The 19,725-nt window shown below is 44.6% G+C and overlaps 1 protein-coding gene across 1 annotated transcript in view; it reads left to right on the top strand.

Moving 5' to 3' along the window:
- The window catches only part of LOC133569651 (kinesin-1 heavy chain-like), a 92,372-nt gene that overhangs the window by 32,905 nt on the left and 39,742 nt on the right, over nucleotides 1-19,725 (top strand). Inside the window, exons 7-11 of the mRNA XM_061922144.1 lie at nucleotides 6,916-7,003; nucleotides 8,020-8,144; nucleotides 9,665-9,769; nucleotides 14,337-14,482; nucleotides 14,650-14,798. Coding sequence (XP_061778128.1) covers nucleotides 6,916-7,003; nucleotides 8,020-8,144; nucleotides 9,665-9,769; nucleotides 14,337-14,482; nucleotides 14,650-14,798 — 613 coding nt within the window. The remainder of the gene's footprint in view (nucleotides 1-6,915; nucleotides 7,004-8,019; nucleotides 8,145-9,664; nucleotides 9,770-14,336; nucleotides 14,483-14,649; nucleotides 14,799-19,725) is intronic.

Here is a 19,725-nt window from a genome sequence, read left to right as displayed (position 1 = left end):
AGGCCAGCGGGTGACTCATATGGTCCTTACGGGCTACCTGGTGCCGCCGGGCACCGCATTGGTGACCCCTGTTCTACATCTTCAGGGGACGGCGTGGCGAAGTGGGTATGGTGTGGCGAAGTTAGGAGAGTGGCTGTGCCAGCAATCTGACGGTTACTGGTTCAATCCCCACCTTCTACCATCCGATTCACGCCCGTTGTGTCCTTAAGCAAGACACGTCACACTTGCTCCTGATGGGTCCTGGTTAGCACCTTGCATGGCAGCTCCCGCCATCAGTGTGTGAATGGGTGAATGTGGAAATAGTGTCAAAGCGTTTTGAGTTCCTTACAAAACAAAAGGTAGAAAAGCGCTATACCAGTATAAGCATTTACCATTTATTCATGAAGACAGACAGGCCGATTGGATTGTTTTTCATATAATGCTCTTTTAAGAGACGCAATCTTCTGCACACAAGCTTTTGTGGATCAGCTTTGAGTCAAGTTTACACGTGTTACAATTAGGGCTGTCAAAGCTACCGTGATAATAACACGTTAACTATAAGTTCTTTTAAAGCGATTAAAGTTTTTGACCTTCTCCCCGTTCTGTAGTTTGGGAAAATGTGTAATGACGTACAGTTATTGTTAAGCCACAGGCTTGAAAACAGCTAGTAGAACTGCACAAAGAAAGGCGGACTTTAAGGAAATCTTAGATCCAAAGCCATGGCAAGTCGTTTTATGGACAAGACAAGACAATTAACCTTCAATCGCCGTGAGACGACATCATTGGAGCGAACGCTGAGCACGCATTGCTGCTTGGGGTGAGGAGAAGCTTGAAATCTGTGTTTGGATTACAGTTGAGTGCATTGAAATCATGAAATGTAGATTGCTGCTCGAACTGTTTTAGTAAGATGGAATACAAACCCAGCAGAAACTAAGAAGGTAGAGAAGAAATCTAAAGTCACTTTTATCAGAGATTTTTGTGAAAACATATCAAGTCTTTTCTCATTGGTGGTCTTACAATAGTTATTCTGTTTTATTATGTGATATTTCTATCTAAAAAAATGTTTTCTGGCAGTTTGAAATTAGGTGTATGGTAAAGGCAGTGGCGATGCGAAGGAAGAAGACTTTCTCTCTTTGAACAATCTAGTCTTCTTCTTCGCTACCACAGCAACTGGGTTTAATACTGAAGGCATACCTGCCACTGCCTTCGGGTAATTACAGTTCCTTACACAATATTACCATCGCTATGGTATATTATTTTATAGCTGTTCTGATTGATCGTTCGCAATTACAGAATGTTTAACAGCCTGAAAATTACATTTTATTATTAAGAAGGCAGAGGAAGTTAAAACATTGTCACACAGAGATAAGAACTTGCGATACTGTGCAGAAGTTTGGGGCAATAATTACATGAGCACACTATATTCCCTCATCACCCTGCAGAAGAAAGCAATACGGGTCATTCATAAAGCAAGATATAGGGATCACAAAAATACGTACTTCTTACATTCAAAACTTTTGAGATTTAAAGATCTTGTGGAACTACAAGCAGTTCAAATTACATATAAAGCAATAACAAAATTACTGCCCGGAAATGTACAAAAACTTTTTCACTGAAAGGGAAGGTGATTATAATTTAAAGGGGAATTTCAATCTTAAAATTTGGACCATACACACAACACGAATAAGCATTTGTGTTTCAATATGTGGGATTAAGTAAGTAAGTAAGTAAGTATATTTTATTTTAAAAAATGTACTGACTTACTATGGAACAGTTTAAATGCGGAATTAAAAGAATGTCTAATCTTAATTTGGTTTAAAAAAAAAACAAAAAACGATACAAACCTGTTTTTTTAGTATGTACAAGAACAAAGGTTCGGACACGTTTCCAGTGAGGGTTGGACTCCGTCAAGGCTGTCCTTTGTCACCGATTCTGTTCATAACTTTTATGGACAGAATTTCTAGGCGCTGTCAAGGCGTTGAGTGGTTCCGGTTTGGTGGCCGCGGGATTAGGTCTCTGCTTTTTGCAGACGATGTGGTCCTAATGGCTTCACTTGGCCGGGATCTTTAGCTCTCACTGGATTGGTTCGCAGCCGAGTGTGAAGCGACCGGAATGAGAATCAGCACCTCCAAGTCCGAGTCCATGGTTCTCGCCCGGAAAAGGGTGGAGTGCCATCTCCGGGTTGGGGAGGAGACCCTGCCCCAAGTGGAGGAGTTCAAGTACCTAGGAGTCTTGTTCACGAGTGGGGGAAGAGTGGATCGTGAGATTGACAGGCGGATCGGTGCGGCGTCTTCAGTAATGCGGACGTTGTATAGATCCGTTGTGGAGAAGAAGGAGCTGAGCCGGAAGGCAAAGCTCTCAATTTACCGGTCGATCTACGCTCCCATCCTCACCTATGGTCATGACTGAAAGGATAAGATCACGGGTACAAGCGGCCGAAATGAGTTTCCTCCGCCGTGCGGCGGGGCTCTCCCTTAGAGATAGGGTGAGAAGCTCTGCCATCCGGGAGGAACTCAAAGTAAAGCCGCTGCTCCACATCGAGAGGAGCCAGATGAGGTGGCTCGGGCATCTGGTCAGGATGCCACCCGAACGCCTCCCTAGGGAGGTGTTTAGGGAACGTCCAACCGGTAGGAGGCCACGGGGAAGACCCAGGACACATTGGGAAGACTATGTCTCCCGGCTGGCCTGGGAACGCCTCGGGATCCCCCGGGAAGAGCTAGACGAAGTGGCTGGGGAGAGGGAAGTCTGGGCTTCCCTGCTTAGGCTGCTGCCCCCGCGACCCGACCTCGGATAAGCGGAAGATGATGGATGGATGGATGAAGAACAAAGGTTTCCAACAATCACAACATGTTTAAATTATTATTCTAATTGTTTGGGTGGTTATTTACTTGTTATAGGTTGGTGTTACCATCAATTAGGGATTGTATTAATGTGACTATATACAGTATCTGTATATTGTACGTATGTACTGTATTTTTGTGCCAAACAAAAGCGAGTAATGTGGGTAAAAGATTGTTGATCCATCCATCCATCATCTTCCGCTTATCCGAGGTCGGGTCGCGGGGGCAACAGCCTAAGCAGGGAAACCCAGACTTCCCTCTCCCCAGCCACTTCGTCTAGCTCTTCCCGGGGGATCCCGAGGCGTTCCCAGGCCAGCCGGGAGACATAGTCTTCCCAACGTGTCCTGGGTCTTCCCCGTGGCCTCCTACCGGTTGGACGTGCCCTAAACACCTCCCTAGGGAGGCGTTCGGGTGGCATCCTGACCAGATGCCCGAACCACCTCATCTGGCTCCTCTCGATGTGAAGGAGCAGCGGCTTTACTTTGAGTTCCTCCCGGATGGCAGAGCTTCTCACCCTATCTCTAAGGGAGAGCCCCGCCACACGGCGGAGGAAACTCATTTCGGCCGCTTGTACCCGTGATCTTATCCTTTCGGTCATGACCCAAAGCTCATGACCATAGGTGAGGATGGGAACGTAGATCGACCGGTAAATTGAGAGCTTTGCCTTCCGGCTCAGCTCCTTCTTCACCACAACGGATCGGTACAACGTCCGCATTACTGAAGACGCCGCACCGATCCGCCTGTCGATCTCACGATCCACTCTTCCCTCACTCGTGAACAAGACTCCTAGGTACTTGAACTCCTCCACTTGGGGCAGGGTCTCCTCCCCAACCCGGAGATGGCACTCCACCCTTTTCCGGGCGAGAACCATGGACTCGGACTTGGAGGTACTGATTTTCATTCCGGTCGCTTCACACTCGGCTGCGAACCGATCCAGCGAGAGCTGAAGATCCCGGTCAGATGAAGCCATCAGGACCACATCATCTGCAAAAAGCAGAGACCTAATCCTGCGGTTACCAAACCGGAACCCCTCAACGCCTTGACTGCGCCTAGAAATTCTGTCCATAAAAGTTATGAACAGAATCGGTGACAAAGGACAGCCTTGGCGGAGTCCAACCCTCACTGGAAATGTGTTCGACTTACTGCCGGCAATGCGGACCAAGCTCTGACACTGATCATACAGGGAACGGACCGCCACAATAAGACAGTCCGATACCCCATACTCTCTGAGCACTCCCCACAGGACTTCCCGAGGGACACGGTCGAATGCCTTCTCCAAGTCCACAAAGCACATGTAGACTGGTTGGGCAAACTCCCATGCACCCTCAAGAACCCTGCCGAGAGTATAGAGCTGGTCCACAGTTCCACGACCAGGACGAAAACCACACTGTTCCTCCTGAATCCGAGGTTCGACTATCCGACGTAGCCTCCTCTCCAGTACACCTGAATAAACCTTACCGGGAAGGCTGAGGAGTGTGATCCCACGATAGTTGGAACACACCCTCCGGTCCCCCTTCTTAAAGAGAGGAACCACCACCCCGGTCTGCCAATCCAGAGGTACCGCCCCCGATGTCCACGCGATGCTGCAAAGTCTTGTCAACCAAGACAGCCCCACAGCATCCAGAGCCTTAAGGAACTCCGGGCGGATCTCGTCCACCCCTGGGGCCTTGCCACCGAGGAGCTTTTTAACTACCTCAGCGACCTCAGCCCCAGAAATAGGAGAGTCCACCACAGATTCCCCAGGCACTGCTTCCTCATAGGAAGACGTGTTGGTGGGATTGAGGAGGTCTTCGAAGTATTCCTTCCACCGATCCACAACATCCGCAGTCGAGGTCAGCAGAACACCATCCGCACCATACACGGTGTTGATAGTGCACTGCTTCCCCTTCCTGAGGCGGCGGACGGTGGTCCAGAATCGCTTCGAAGCCGTCCGGAAGTCGTTTTCCATGGCTTCCCCGAACTCTTCCCATGTCCGAGTTTTTGCCTCCGCGACCGCTGAAGCTGCACACCGCTTGGCCTGTCGGTACCTGTCCACTGCCTCCGGAGTCCTATGAGCCAAAAGGACCCGATAGGACTCCTTCTTCAGCTTGACGGCATCCCTCACCGCTGGTGTCCACCAAGGGGTTTTAGGATTGCCGCCCCGACAGGCACCAACTACCTTGCGACCACAGCTCCGATCTGCCGCCTCGACAATAGAGGTGCGGAACATGGTCCACTCGGACTCAATGTCCAGCACCTCCCTCGTGACATGTTCAAAGTTCTTCCGGAGGTGGGAATTGAAACTTTGTCTGACAGGAGACTCTGCCAGACGTTCCCAGCAGACCCTCACAATGCGTTTGGGCCTCCCAGGTCTGTCCGGCATCCTCCCCCACCATCGCAGCCAACTCACCACCAGGTGGTGATCGGTGGAAAGCTCCGCCCCTCTCTTCACCCGAGTGTCCATAACATGAGGCCGCAAATCCGATGACACAACTACAAAGTCGATCATGGAACTGCGGCCTAGGGTGTCCTGGTGCCAAGTGCACATATGGACACCCTTATGTTTGAACATGGTGTTTGTTATGGACAAACTGTGACGAGCACAAAAGTCCAATAACAAAACACCACTCGGGTTCAGATCCGGGCGGCCATTCTTCCCAATCACGCCTCTCCAGGTTTCACTGTCGTTGCCAACGTGAGCGTTGAAGTCTCCCAGTAGGACAAGGGAATCACCCGGGGGAGCACTTTCCAGTACTCCCTCGAGCGTTCCCAAAAAGGGTGGGTACTCTGAACTGCTGTTTGGTGCATAAGCACAAACAACAGTCAGGACCCGCCCCCCCACCCGAAGGCGGAGGGAGGCTACCCTTTCGTCCACCGGGTTGAACTCCAACGTACAGGCTTTGAGCCGGGGGGAAACAAGAATTGCCACCCCAGCCCGTCGCCTCTCACTGCCGGCAACGCCAGAGTGGAAGAGGGTCCAATCCCTCTCGAGAGAAGTGATTCCAGAGCCCTTGCTGTGCGTCGAAGTGAGTCCGACTATATCCAGCCGGAATTTCTCGACTTCGCGCACTAGCTCAGGCTCTTTCCCCCCCAGTGACGTGACGTTCCACGTCCCAAGAGCTAGCTTCTGTAGCCGAGGATCGGACCGCCAAGTGCCCTGCCTTCGGCTGTCGCCCAGCTCACAATGCACCCGACCTCTATGGCCCCTGCTATGGGTGGTGAGCCCATTGGAGGGGTGACCCACGTTGCCTCTTCGGGCTGTGCCCGGCCGGGCCCCATGGGAACAGGCCCGGCCACCAGGCGCTCGCCATCGTGCCCCACCTCCGGGCCTGGCTCCAGAGGGGGGCCCCGGTGACCCGCGTCCGGGCGAGGGAAATCTGGGTCCATGATGTTTCTTCTTCATAAAGGTCTTTGAGCTGCTCTTTGTCTGATCCCTCACCTAGAACCTGTTTGCCTTGGGAGACCCTACCAGGGGGCTTTATGCCCCCGGACAACATAGCTCCTAGGATCATTGGGACACGCAAACTCCTCTACCACGATAAGGTTGCAGCTCAGAGAGGAGATTGTTGATAATATATTGTAATAAGACCGGTAAATTTCTCATTGTTCTTTCAGGCTGTATTTTGGAGTGAAATTTGCCAGCAAGCACAACGGTCGTAGTTTCCTCACTCATTTGTGTACTGACGTATGCATTGATCTGATAACTGAGGGTACAGCGACTAAGTTTAAAGAGCCTCCTGCGGTTAAAATAAAGTGCATGATTAATCTAAGTGTGTACATGAATAACGTGATCATTTTTTGTGATTAATCTCATGAGTTGATTTAGACTGCCCTAATATTTATGTATCATATATTGACCTACAGTACATTGATATTAGCATTAAGATAATATCATAGTGGTTTCCACACATTCGGCGTTTCTCACCTCAGTTAAAATGGTTTGGACATTGATGGAGAGAATGATACTGAGAAAAATATGTAATCTTCTTTTTGTGTTCCCAATTAAGAGGGTCCACCAGACACAATATGGTTGGTCTTGGTTCCCAGTGCTGATAAGTGCTTGTCTGTGCTAAGACTGTTCCTGAACACGCTTGTGTGCCTTGTGATGTTCCCTCAGGGGTGTACTGAGCGTTTCGTGTGCAGTCCTGATGAGGTCATGGAAGCCATTGATGAAGGCAAAAACAACAGAATTGTGGCTGTCACAAGTGAGTCTGTGTGCCGAGTGCAGTGTCGCTGCCTCACATGGGTTCAGCCTCTCCAAGTCTCCTGACCGCAGTCACTGGAAGTAGACTTCAAGTCATGTGCTAGTTCTATTTATAGTCGGCATAAATCATATCGATTAGTATGTCATGTGTAATATTAATCATGCTGACATGATATTTTTTACGGTTTTCAGTAAAATGCATTTCAATGGAAGTAGGAACAACACAGCAACAGTGGTAGTGACAACCTTGTTTTAAGATGTTGCCTCTTCAGAATCTCATTTCTGGAGGGGCATTTCCTCAACAATTCCAGTGGTTGTGTGTGTTTTTAGTGATGCAGTTGCAAGAAAAAGGGAAAGTTCAAATTGTGAAATTGAAGTAAATCAAAATAAAGCTCCAGAGGGTGTGAACATATCTGCCTCAGAACAAGGTGGTTCAAAATTTTAATCTCAGTTTAAATTCGTGGAGTTTCTATGTTCTTTCTGTTCTTGCATGACTTTACTCCAAGTACGGGTCTCTTTTCCTCATGCCTGACACTGGAAATCACCTATAGCTGTGAATATGAGTGTATATGCTCCCTGTAATGGTACTAGCCTCTTACCCAAAGTCAGTTTGGATAGGCTCCAGCTTACGTGTATCCCAAAAAGGACAAAGGCTATAAAATTAATGAATAGCAAATTAAAGTGCAGTATTTGATTTGTTGCTCAAATACTTAATGTTTGCCAGTCTGATCATTCATTAAATAATGAATAGAAGCAGAAAAAGTATCTTTGACAAACTGTTAACTATATTACAAATACAAAATTAACTGTTTGAGTTGCACAAAACATTGTGGGGTGTACAAGTACAGATTGTGAAATATATGAGTACAGTATAATAAAAGATAGTAAAATATGTTACAATATTATTAGGGAACTAGAATCACAATAGCTCTCATCATGAAGGAAGTATCTGCTTCCCACAAATATTGTTTGTTACAGTCTGACTTTGTTTTATTGTTTACACTATTCCGCTTCCAGACATGAATGAGCACAGTTCCAGGAGTCACAGCATCTTCCAATTCAGCATAAAGCAGGAAAACTCTCAGACGGAACAGAAACTCACCAGCAAGCTTTACCTTGTTGATCTGGCTGGCAGTGAAAAAGTAGGACTCTGTCTTCAATTCTTTTGTGTGATTGTGTGTGTTACCATACCTGTCAACATTTGTATTTGGGTAAAAATAAGAGATTTTCATTTCCAACACAAATCGCTGTTTAATCAATTAAAAACTAAATAATACTTTGTTGCCACACTGGATTTGGACTTATATTGTATGTCTTCAACCATTCTATCAGTTATCCAGAGTAATGTAAGGCTCTCTTGTAATTTCATACATTAAAATAAAAACAATTCTGCCGGGACCCCAAAGGGAATAAGCGGTAGAAAATGGATGGATGGTTGGAAAAACAATTCTGGGTTCTTTCACAGCACTTATAGAGAAATATTTCTAGCTGATTCATATAACTTCTCTCTTGATGTTCTGAGAGTATGAGGAACTGCCTGCTCTTCTTTAGTTAAATATAAAAAGTGTCCTGTGTAAGAGAAGTGTTTTTCCATCATATTTATGTTCAGTCAACTCTTGCGTGGTTAATGTGATTGAATTACGTAACATGCAACTCTCCACTCTACATGACCCCCCCCCCCCCCCCCCAATTGCCCGGGTGTTGCCACGGTTGTTTTTTTTGTCCTGTTCAGCTACTCAGGCAAATCATATTTACTTTACAAAAGAGAAGTGAGGGATACCTTTCTTGTTGTTTTATTTGTATTTGACTTTATTAAATGGATTTTTATTAATGTTTGGTTTAGCCGCACCGGAGCCACAACAAAAACAGAAAAGAATCAGCAAATACGATTAGTACAAATATGATATGAAAAGTGCAGTTAGTGAAAAAAAATATTAATAATACACAAGTGACAATGAACATTATTTCACTACAAATGGAGCAATACAAATACCAATAGAAATAGCACTAGTGATAATGAATAATAACAATAATTACCTCTATTATCAACAATACAAATGTTTCAAATGCAACACACATATACAATACTGTATATAATATAACTTCAATTACAAAAAAAAGCATATATAATGTTGATATATGTTTGATGATACGTGATTATATGCATGACTGTATGTATGCATATGTGCTTTAAATGTACAGTATGTGTATATGTATGTTTGTACAGTGACTGTGCGTGTGGATGTATGTACCGTGTGTGTGTAGGTATGTACTGTATTTGTGTATGTATGTGGGAGTTTAGGTACCTATCTATGTGGGTAAGTACCAATGTGTACGCGTATGTGTGTTTTTATTAAATTAATATACATACTGTATGTGTATACATATGTATGAATGTATGTATGTGAGAATGTATGTGAATTTGTATGTACAATATATTTGTCCCCCATTGTGTGCGGGACCCAAAGTACGGCCCCAGCCGAGGCTTATTAAGGTGACATGATTGTTGCAGTAGCAGCAATAATAAGACCAAAATTTAGGGCAGTAAACAGGATCAGGAAGGCTCTGAGAAAGAGAGAAGAAAAGTGTGATTTCATTGCATTGGTGTGTGTGCGTGTGTGCATGCGTGTGAAATGCTAACGTGTGGTTGTCTCATTGCAAGGTGGGTAAAACTGGAGCAGAAGGTACAGTTCTGGATGAAGCCAAGATGATCAATAAGTCTCTGTCTTCACTTGGAAATGTTATTTCTGCATTGGCCGAGGGCTCAGTAAGTAATTCATACATACACACAAACAATTAGGAAATAAATGTGATCGAAATTCAAAATTATTTTTTGTGATGTTATTTTATTGTACTTCATGAGCTCGCTGGATATCATTCATTGTCTCGCAGGAGTAGAGATCACATGAATGAGTGGACTTTTCTTTTGTCCTTTTGTTTTTACGTACAAAAATATATTTCCTGCTGAGAGTGTGTCATGTATTTCACTTGATGCATTAGTTTTAGTCTTTCTGTATAAAATGTCAGCTGTCCTCCAGTACCTTCCATGAAAAACAGCAGTAATTAAGACAATTGGAAATATAGTTTTTTAAAAACAAGACAGCTATGGGTCTAATAATGCTTATAATAATGATGATTAAAAAAACAATTCCTTTAAAAATAAAGCACATGCTCTCTGCAAAAAAAAAATTGTGCACGCATGTACTGTATGTGTAATAAAATCTTGTATGAAACAAACAAAATATCATATAACTTTCTGTGCTGCTCCATACTGAACTATATATATATATATACATATATATATATACAGTGGGGCAAAAACGTATTTAGTCAGCCACCAAGTTCTCCCACTTAAAATGATGACAGAGGTCTGTAATTTTCATCATAGGTACACTTCAACTGTGAGAGACAGAATCTGAAAAAAAATCCAGGAATTCACATTGTAGGAATTTTAAAGAATTTATTTGTAAATAATGTTGGGAAATAAGTAATTGGTCAACTATTCAAAGCGCTCACTGATGGAAGGAGGTTTTGGCTCAAAATCTTACAGCTACGGCCCCATTCATTCTTTCCTTAACACGGATCAATCATCCTGTCCCCTTAGCAGAAAAACAGCCCCAAAGCATGATGTTTCCACGCCCATGCTTCACAGTAGGTATGGTGTTCTTGGGATGCAACTCAGTATTCTTCTTCCTCCAAACATGATGAGTTGCGTTTATACCAAAATGGATACATGGATGATATAGCAGAGGATTGGGAAAATGTCATGTGGTCAGATGAAACCAAAATAGAACTTTTTGGTATAAACTCAACTCGTCGTGTTTGGAGGAAGAAGAATACTGAGTTGCATCCCAAGAACACCACACCTACTGAGAAGCATGGGGGTGGGGATATCATGCTTTTGGGCTGTTTTTCTGCTAAGGGGACAGGACGATTGATTCGTGTTAAGGAAAGAATGAATGGGGCCATGTATCGTGAGATTTTAAGCCAAAACCTCCTTCCATCAATGAGAGCTTTGAATGGTTGACCTAATACTTATTTTCCACTATAATTTACAAATAAATTCTTTAAAATTCATACAATGTGAATTCCTGGAATTTTTTTTTCACATTCTGTCCCTCACAGTTGAAGTGTACCTATGATGAAAATTACAGACCTCTGTCATCATTTTAAGTGTGAGAATGTGCACAATCGGTGGCTGACTAAATACTTTTTTGCCCCACTGTATTTATATATATATATACACACCAATACTGATATCTTCCTGCTTTTCAAGACCGATTTAGACAAAAAAAACAATAAGTGTAGTTTGTGTAAGAGTCAAACAACTATGGATTTAACAAGGTGTATATGACGATTTGTGCTGACAAAATACAGTTTCTTCAATTATGATAAAGTGCTGGTTGTCTGATGCCTTCATTCTCATAATAAAATCACTGATTGTTTTGATTGTCGTGTCGTTTCTGGCAAACTTGTACTTGACAAACAATGCAGTGATACAAACAAGCCCCTGGCCTTTCTTTGCAGGCGGTTTCTTTGGCAGCATGCGTCTTTTTAGGTTTTCAAAACTCTGTTATAGCAATGCTGGTGTTGTAGGTGGCTGATAGTTTTATGTCTTGATGCATGTAATTTTGTTCCACTCCTCATAGAATGTTTGCAGAACATTTAGTGCAAATAGCACAACAATGTGTTCCTATAAAACAGTGAGGAATCAACACTATGTTTGTTTACAATGGGGTCAGGGGAAGTTTCCAACCTCCTAAAATGTTGGAGGAAAGAAGTGCTTAATTTAATCTGCACCCTCTGCTCCGATACCACAATACAGGTATTTTTGTTACTCTACAGGGGGGAAGAAGACGGCACAAAATGCAGGGACGTAGTTTAGCTCTATTTATTTCTTTACAATATTATGAAGTGTGAAAACGAATCCACCGGGGACGAGTCTGGTGGCGGCGGCAAGTAGAACGCGGCTGCAGCAGGCGAGGTGTGCAACCATGGAACGGCCACATCCTTGGCTGTCGAGAAGACGGACGCGAGTGGCGCCAGAACTACAGCAGCCTAAAGGTTATACGCCTGCGTCCTGGGCATCGCTGCTGTTGGTGCAAATTGCGTCCATGCGCTGGCCACAGGGGGTGCGGTGTGCGGGCGTCTGATCGCTGCCTGTGTGGCTGGGCAGCCGGAGGTCGCAATGCTGGAGACGAGGAGGATGGCAGCACCGTGGAAAGCCCCGCCAGAGACGAGGAGGACAATGTTGTCGGAGCCAGAGACGAGGAGGACAATGTTGTCGGAGTCAGGGAAAAGGAGGACAATGTCGTCGGAGCCAAAGATGAAGCAACAGGCTGAGGAGCTGGCCGAGGAGCTGAAGCATGAGCTGGATGAGGTGCTGAAGCATGAGCTAACCGTGGTGCTGGCATGGGGACCAGTCTGGGTGCTGGTAGGGGGGCCTGTCTGGGTGCTGGTACGGGGACTAGTCTGGGTGCTGCTACAGGGACCAGCCTAGGAGTGGGTGCTGGTATGCGGACCACCCTTGGAGTGTGTGCTGATACGGGGACCAGCCTTGGAGCGGGTGCTGGTACTGGGACCAGCCTTGGAGCGGGTGCTGGTACGGGGACCAGCTTAGGAGCGGGTGCTTGAATGGGGGCCAGCCTTGGTGCAGGTGGTGGTGGTCTGGCTGGCTGGAGATTGCAGATTGGCCTGCCGAAGACTAGGTTGTGGTGATCTAGCAGGGGGTAGCTGTTTTGCTGGTTGCAGCACAGCCATCAGCACCATCCCCCTCCTCCAAAAGCGGATGCCAGACGCTTCCTGCCAAATATGGAACAGTCACAAAGGGTGGGAGGCGGGAGACCAGGAAACAGGTTGATTCTTACTCTTTTCTAGATAATTAAAACAGTCCATTTCTCATTCCACCATGAGATTGTTGAGGAGTGCCAGAAACAAATTCCAGAGCGGTGGGTAGAGCCAAAGTCACTGGGGCGGAGCTACAGTCACTGGGGGCCGAGCTAGAGTCGCTGGGGGCGGGGATTTAATCACTGGGGGCAGAGCTTGAATAAGTAGAGGTGGAGTTTGAGTCACTGGAGGCGGAGCGTCCCGGCAGCGAGTCAAAGCCCTTCTAGAAGGTCTTCGTCCTCTCCAGAGTGATGGTGATGGTGACGGTGATGCAGCAATGTCCCCGGGCCAGACGTAGTCGATAGGGACCAGCGAACCCTCGGGGCCCCACATCATACCTTCCAGCTCTTCGGGCGAATAGCTGACGGTGTCCGCTATCATCGCGTCCTAAACACTCCACGTCCCGGGATCATCATTCCATGCCTCCAATTCTTCGTTCCTGTGGTACGCTTCATCGTCCTCGTCTTCTGAGAAATATCACGATGGCAGCGAATCAGCCTTCAATTGATCAAAAATTGTCCTTTTTTCCTGGTCGGAGAGAGACACTCCAGCAGGTCGGGGCAATTCACAGCGTCGAGGACGCATGGTCGACAGATAGGGAACCGTGGGGGGTCGAGAAAGTGGCAGAGACTAAGGTCACTGTGCTGTCTGGTACGGTACAGGGCTGAAGAAGACGGCACAGAATGCAGGGACGTAGTTTAGCTTTATTTATTTCTATAAAATATTATGAAGTGTGAAAACTAATCCAAAATGTGTATGATGTGACTATGTGTAGTGATTAGCTGAGTGTTACCAGGAGTGTTGAGCGAGAGGCAGAAGTCTAATGGTGCTAGGCAAGCTCGAAGATCCAGAGACAGGCAGGAGGTCTGGTGCAAGAGCGAGGCGTCAAAGTCTGTGTCCAGGCGGGAGGTTGAGATCCAAAGAGGCAGCCATGGGAATCAGAGGGAATACGGGCAGAGACACAGCTCGCGACGAGGAAACGGGGGAATGCAGCTGGCTGGCGACAAGGGACACGGGACAAATTAACACGGAGGGAGAGAAACACAGAGAGCGAGAGAGTGTGCATAGAGCTAGATAAGTCGGCTTACTGTATGGAAATAGGTCGCTGCGTTCTGCCCCAGAACACAGGTTTGCTCTGGCTTAAGAAGCCAAGGGAACTCATCAGCGACAGGTGTGTTGAGTGCTGACTGATTGCAGATTGAATGCAGCCGTCTGCTGCAGCCGGAGTGGCATGCACAGAAGTGCGCCCGGGCCGTGACAACTGTTTTCTTATTAGAGCGTTTTTAGTTTTTTTCTGTTATCTAACTTATTTTTTAATGGTATCAGATTTATCAGTATAATGTCATAATTCCTCATAGTTATCATGCACCCTTAATTTCAGCCCTAGTAATCATTGCATTATTTCTAATTAATTATGAATGTAAAGACATGTTTTGTGTCTGTGTCAGTCATATGTGCCTTACAGAGACAGTAAGATGACCAGGATCCTGCAGGATTCCTTAGGAGGGAACTGTCGGACCACCATGGTCATCTGCTGTTCCCCTTCCTCCTTTAACGATGCAGAGACCAGGTCCACATTACTGTTTGGACAAAGGTACTCACCACGTCTTTTTTTTATATCAAATTGAATAATAATGTATTTTTTTCTGATCTTAACTGTTTTATTTTCTTAAAAACAATAAAATGTTTAATAAAATTAATGATATGATCCGTAAAGTATTTTTATGTATTCAATATTTTGTCACGGCTCCCTGTGACCAGGGCCAAGACGGTGAAGAACTCGGTGTGTGTGAACGTGGAGCTTACAGCAGAGCAGTGGAAAAACAAGTATGAAAAGGAGAAGGAGAAGAACAAGACGCTGAGAGGCACTGTGACCTGTTTGGAAACTGAACTCAATCGCTGGAGGATTGGTAAGATCATCTCACCTTTTTCTATCCTGCAAGCCTGAGGCCTAACACAATAATCACACATCATTAAAAAGTAAACCGTTACAATCCAGTAAAGCCAGGTGACGCCTCAGACAGGTAACATTTACAGATTGTACACAAACATAATACAAAAAAAAAATTTAACATCAAGAAACATCAATCAGGCTTGTGAAGACCTTCTCTTGTCCACGTTAGCTGTTCACATGGTGAAAGTGTTGGCTTACCGTTTCCCCACCCTCAGCAACCAAAAACGGCCTTTAATGCTTTGAGTGATTGTTTTTTTAATTTTTCACCAATAGGAAGCTGGTGTCATATTTCATCACCTGACACAGAAATAATGTCTGATATTGTTGTTCATAAGTCAGGTTTTACTTGACCGATTTACATCATTTACATACTATTATGTAGTTTTAACTTTTTAAAGAAGTACAAATGGAGGATCTGTCTTATCATGATGCACCGTTTCAAACCAAACACAACTTTAATAATCATCTGCCACATTGGGCAGCACCCTAACAGGGAAGCCCAGTCCAAATGGAATATATAGTCCCCCTAACATGTTCTGGGTCTCCCCCGTGGTCTCCTACCGGCCAGTTGTGCCCTAAACACCTCCCTAGGGAAGCATCTGGGGAGCATCCTGACCAGATGCTTAAACTACCCCATTAGGCTCCTTTTGATGTGGAGGAGCAGCGGCTTTACTCTGAGCTTCTTCCGAATGACAGAGCTTCTCATCCTATATCTAAGGGAGAGCCCCGCCACCGGACGGAGGAAACTCATTTAGGCCTCTTGTACCCGTGATCTAATCCTTTCAGTCATAACCCAAAGCTCATGAACGTAGGTGAAGATGGGAACGTAGATCGACCGGTAAATTGAAAGTTTTGTTTTCTGGCTTCGCTCCTTCTTCACCACTACGGATGGATACAGGGTCCGCATCACTAAAGATTCCGCACCGATCATCCTGTCGATCTCACGATTTACTTTTTCCTCACTCGTGAAGAAGACCCCGAGGTACTTGAACTCCTTCACATAGGGCAACATCTCATCTCCAACTCAGAGATGACACTCCATATTTTCTGGGCGAGAACCATGGCCTCGGGCGAGAACCATGGCCTCGGACTTGGCGGTGCTGATTCTTATCCCAGTCGTTTCACACTCGGTTGCAAACCAATCCAGTAGAGTTGAAGATCCTGGCCATAGGAAGCCAGCTGCACCACATCGTCTGCAAAAGGCCAACACCTAATTCTACAGCTACCAAACCGGATCCCCTCAATGCCCTGACTGCACCTACAGATTCTGTCCATTGATGTTATGAACAGGATCAGTGACCAAGGGCAGTCTTGACAAAGTCCAACCCTCACTGGAAACAGGTCTGACTTACTGCTGGCAATGTGAACCAAGCACTTACACCGATCACACAGGGAGCACCACCACAATCAGGCAGCCTTTTACCATACTCTCTGAACACTCCCTACAGGTCTTTCTGAGGGACACGGTCAAATGCCTTCTCCAAGTCCACAAAGCACAGGCACCAACAGCCTTCCGACCCCAGCTCCAATTGGCTGCTTTAACAATAGAGGCACAGAATTTGGTCCACTCGGCCTGAATGTCCAAGGCCTCCCTTGTGACATCTTCAAAGTTCTTCTGGAGGTGGGAGTTGAAACACTCTCTGACAGGAGACTGCTAAATGTTCTTAGCAAACACTCTCAATGTGTTTGGGTCTTCGAGTTCTGACCGGCATCTTCCCCTACCATCAGAGCTAACTCACTACCACATGGTGATTAGTGGAAAGCTCCGACCCTCTCTCCACCCGAGTGTCCAGATCATGAGACCACAAATCCGATATCACAACCACAAAGTCGATAATTGAACTGCGGCCTGGGGTGTACTGGCGCTAAAAGCGCATATGGACATTCTTGTGTTAATCTGTGGTGAGCACAAAAGTTCACCACTTGGATTTAGATCTGGGCCGCCATTTCTCAAAATCATGGGCATCCCCGGGGGGAGCACTAGAGAACTAAAAAAGGTGGGTACTCTGAACTGCTGTTTTGTGCGTGAGCACAAACAACATTCAGGACCCGTCTCCCCACCCAAAGGCTGAAGAAGCTACCCTGTCATCCTCTGGGTTGAACTCCAACGTACAGGCTCTGGACCGCGGGTAAACAAGTATTGCCACCTCCACCCATTGCCTCTCACTGCTTGCAATGCCAGAATGGAAGACAGTCTAGCCCTTCTTGAGAGATCTGGTTTCAGAGTCCTTGCTGTAAGTCTAAGTGAGTCCTACTACAAACTCCGTTTCCATACTAGTTGGGAAGTTGTGGCATAGGTAAATATAAACGGAATACAATGGTTTAACTTGCACTTACAGATGTAGCGACCAACTGTAGTTACTGACAGTGGTTTTATGAAGTGTTCCTGAGCCAATGTGGTGATATCCTTTACACACTGATGTCTGTTTTTGACGCAGTACCGCCTGAGGGATCATAAGTCCGTAATATCATCGCTTACGTGCAGTGATTTCTCCAGATTCTCTTAACTTTTTGATGATTTTATGGACCGTAGATGGTAAAATCCCTAAATTCCTTGCAATAGCTCATTAAGAAATGTTGTTCTAAAACTGTTCGACAATTTGCTTACAAAGTGGTGACCCTCACACCATCCTTGTATGTGAATTATTTAGTATTTCAAGGAAGCTGTTTTTATACCCAATCATGGTGCCCACCTGTTCCCAATTAGCCTGCACACCTGTGGGATGTTCCAAATAAGTGTTTGATGAGCATTCATCAACTTTCTCAGTATTTATTGCCGCCTTTCCCACCTTCTTTGTCACGTGTTGCTGGCATCAAATTCTAAAGTTAATGATTATTTGCACACAAAAAATTTTTTATCAGTTTGAACATCATATATGTTGTCTTTGTAGCATATTCAACTGAATATGGGTTGAAAATGATATGCAAATCATTGTATTCCGTTTATATTTACATCTAACAGAATTTCCAAACTCATATGGAAACAGGGTTTGTAGATCCAGCCAAAACTTCTCCACTTCGGAGACCAGCTCAGGCAAGGTGACGTTCTACATCCCAAAACCTAGCTTCTGTAGCCAAGGCTCAAACCAACAAAGCCCCTGCCTTTGGCTGCCACCCAGCACACATTGCACACAACCTCTATGCTTTCTCCTATGAGTGGTGAGCTCATTAGAGCGGCGACCCACGTTGCCTCTTTGGGCTGTGTCCGGTCGGGCCCCGTGGGGACAGGCCTAGCCACCAGGTGCTCACCATCAAGCCCCACCTCCAGGCCTGACTCCAGTGTGTCCTTGTTTGTTTCTTTTCATAGAGGTTTTTGAGCTGCTCTTCGTCTGGACCATCACCTATGACCTGTGTGTCCTGGTAGACCCTTCTAGGGAGCACAGAAGCACAACATAGCTCCTCGGATCAGTGGGACACTCAAACTCCTCTACCACAAGCAGCTCAGGGCAGAGGTCCTTGGGTATATCTCAGATATATTGAAGTACTTCCACATCACAGACATGCTGCCTCTGCAGACAATCCTGGTCGTAATGCTTGCGTCATCACAACATCGGGTTTCACAATTCTGTTTTGGTGATCAAAGTCTTTTTTCGGCGGCCAAATTTTCTGTCCATCAGGTTGATTGGTAACACCTTAGTGCGTGGGTCACCAACGCGGTGCCCGTGGGCACCAGGTAGCCTGTAAGGACCAGATGAGTAGCCCGCTGGCCTGTTCTAAAAATAGCTCAAATAGCAGCACTTACCAGTGAGCTGCCTCTATTTTTTAAAATGTTATTTATTTACTAGCAAGCTGGTTATGCTTTGCTCGACATTTTTAATTCTAAAAGAGACAAAACTCAAATAGAATTTGAAAATCCAAGAAAATATTTTTAAGACTTGGTCTTCACTTGTTTGAATAAACTCGTTTATTTTTTTACTTTGCTTCTTATAACTTTCAGAAAGACCATTTTAAAGAAAAAATTACAACCATAAAAATGATTTTTAAACACATATACCTTTTTACCTTTTAAATTCCTTCCTAATCTTCTTTCCTGACAATTCAAATCAATGTTCAAGTATTTTTTTATTGTAAAGAATAATAAATACATTTTATTTTAATTTTTTATTTTAGCTTCTGTTTTTTCAACGAAGAATATTTCTGAAATATTTCTTCAAAATTCAAAAAAAATAATCTGGCAAATCTAGAAAATCTGTAAAATCAAATTTAAATCTTATTTCAAATTCTTTTGAATTTTTTTAAAATTTTTGTTCTGGAAAATTTAGAAGAAATAATGATTGTAGCTGAGATAGGCGCCAGCGCCCCCCGCGACCCCGAAAGGGAATAAGCGGTAGAAAATGGATGGATGGATGGATGATTTGTCTTTGTTAGAAATATAGCTTGGTCCAATTTGTTATATATTTTAACATATTTAGCATATTGTATTTTAATCTATTTTAAACATGTCATCAAAATTCTAAACTTAATCTTGATCAGGAAAAATTACTAATGATGTTCCATAAATTATTTTTCAATTTTTTTCAAAAAGATTCGAATTAGCTAGTTTTTCTATAATTTTTTTTCAGTTTAATTTTGAATTTTAAAGAGTCGAAATTGAAGATAACCTGTTTCAAAATTTTATTTGAATTTTTTTCGAGTTTTCTCCTCTTTTAATCAGTTCAATTAAGTGTTTTTTCATCATTTGTTCTCTACAGAAAACCTTCTGTAAAAGGAAATAAAATGTACGATGGAATGACAGACAGAAATATATATATATAAATGTATTTTTTAAAGGTAAATTGAGCCAATTGGCTATTTCTTGCAATTTATTTAAGTGTTTATCAAACTGGTAGCCCTTCGCATTAATCAGTACCCAAGAAGTAGCTCTTGGTTTCAAAAATGTTGGT

This window comes from Nerophis ophidion, linkage group LG15 (assembly GCF_033978795.1).
Source record: "Nerophis ophidion isolate RoL-2023_Sa linkage group LG15, RoL_Noph_v1.0, whole genome shotgun sequence".
In the NCBI taxonomy this organism is placed as follows: Eukaryota; Metazoa; Chordata; class Actinopteri; order Syngnathiformes; family Syngnathidae; genus Nerophis; species Nerophis ophidion.
The sequence above is the reverse complement of the archived record's forward strand: the minus strand, read 5'-3'. Positions and strand labels throughout refer to the sequence as shown.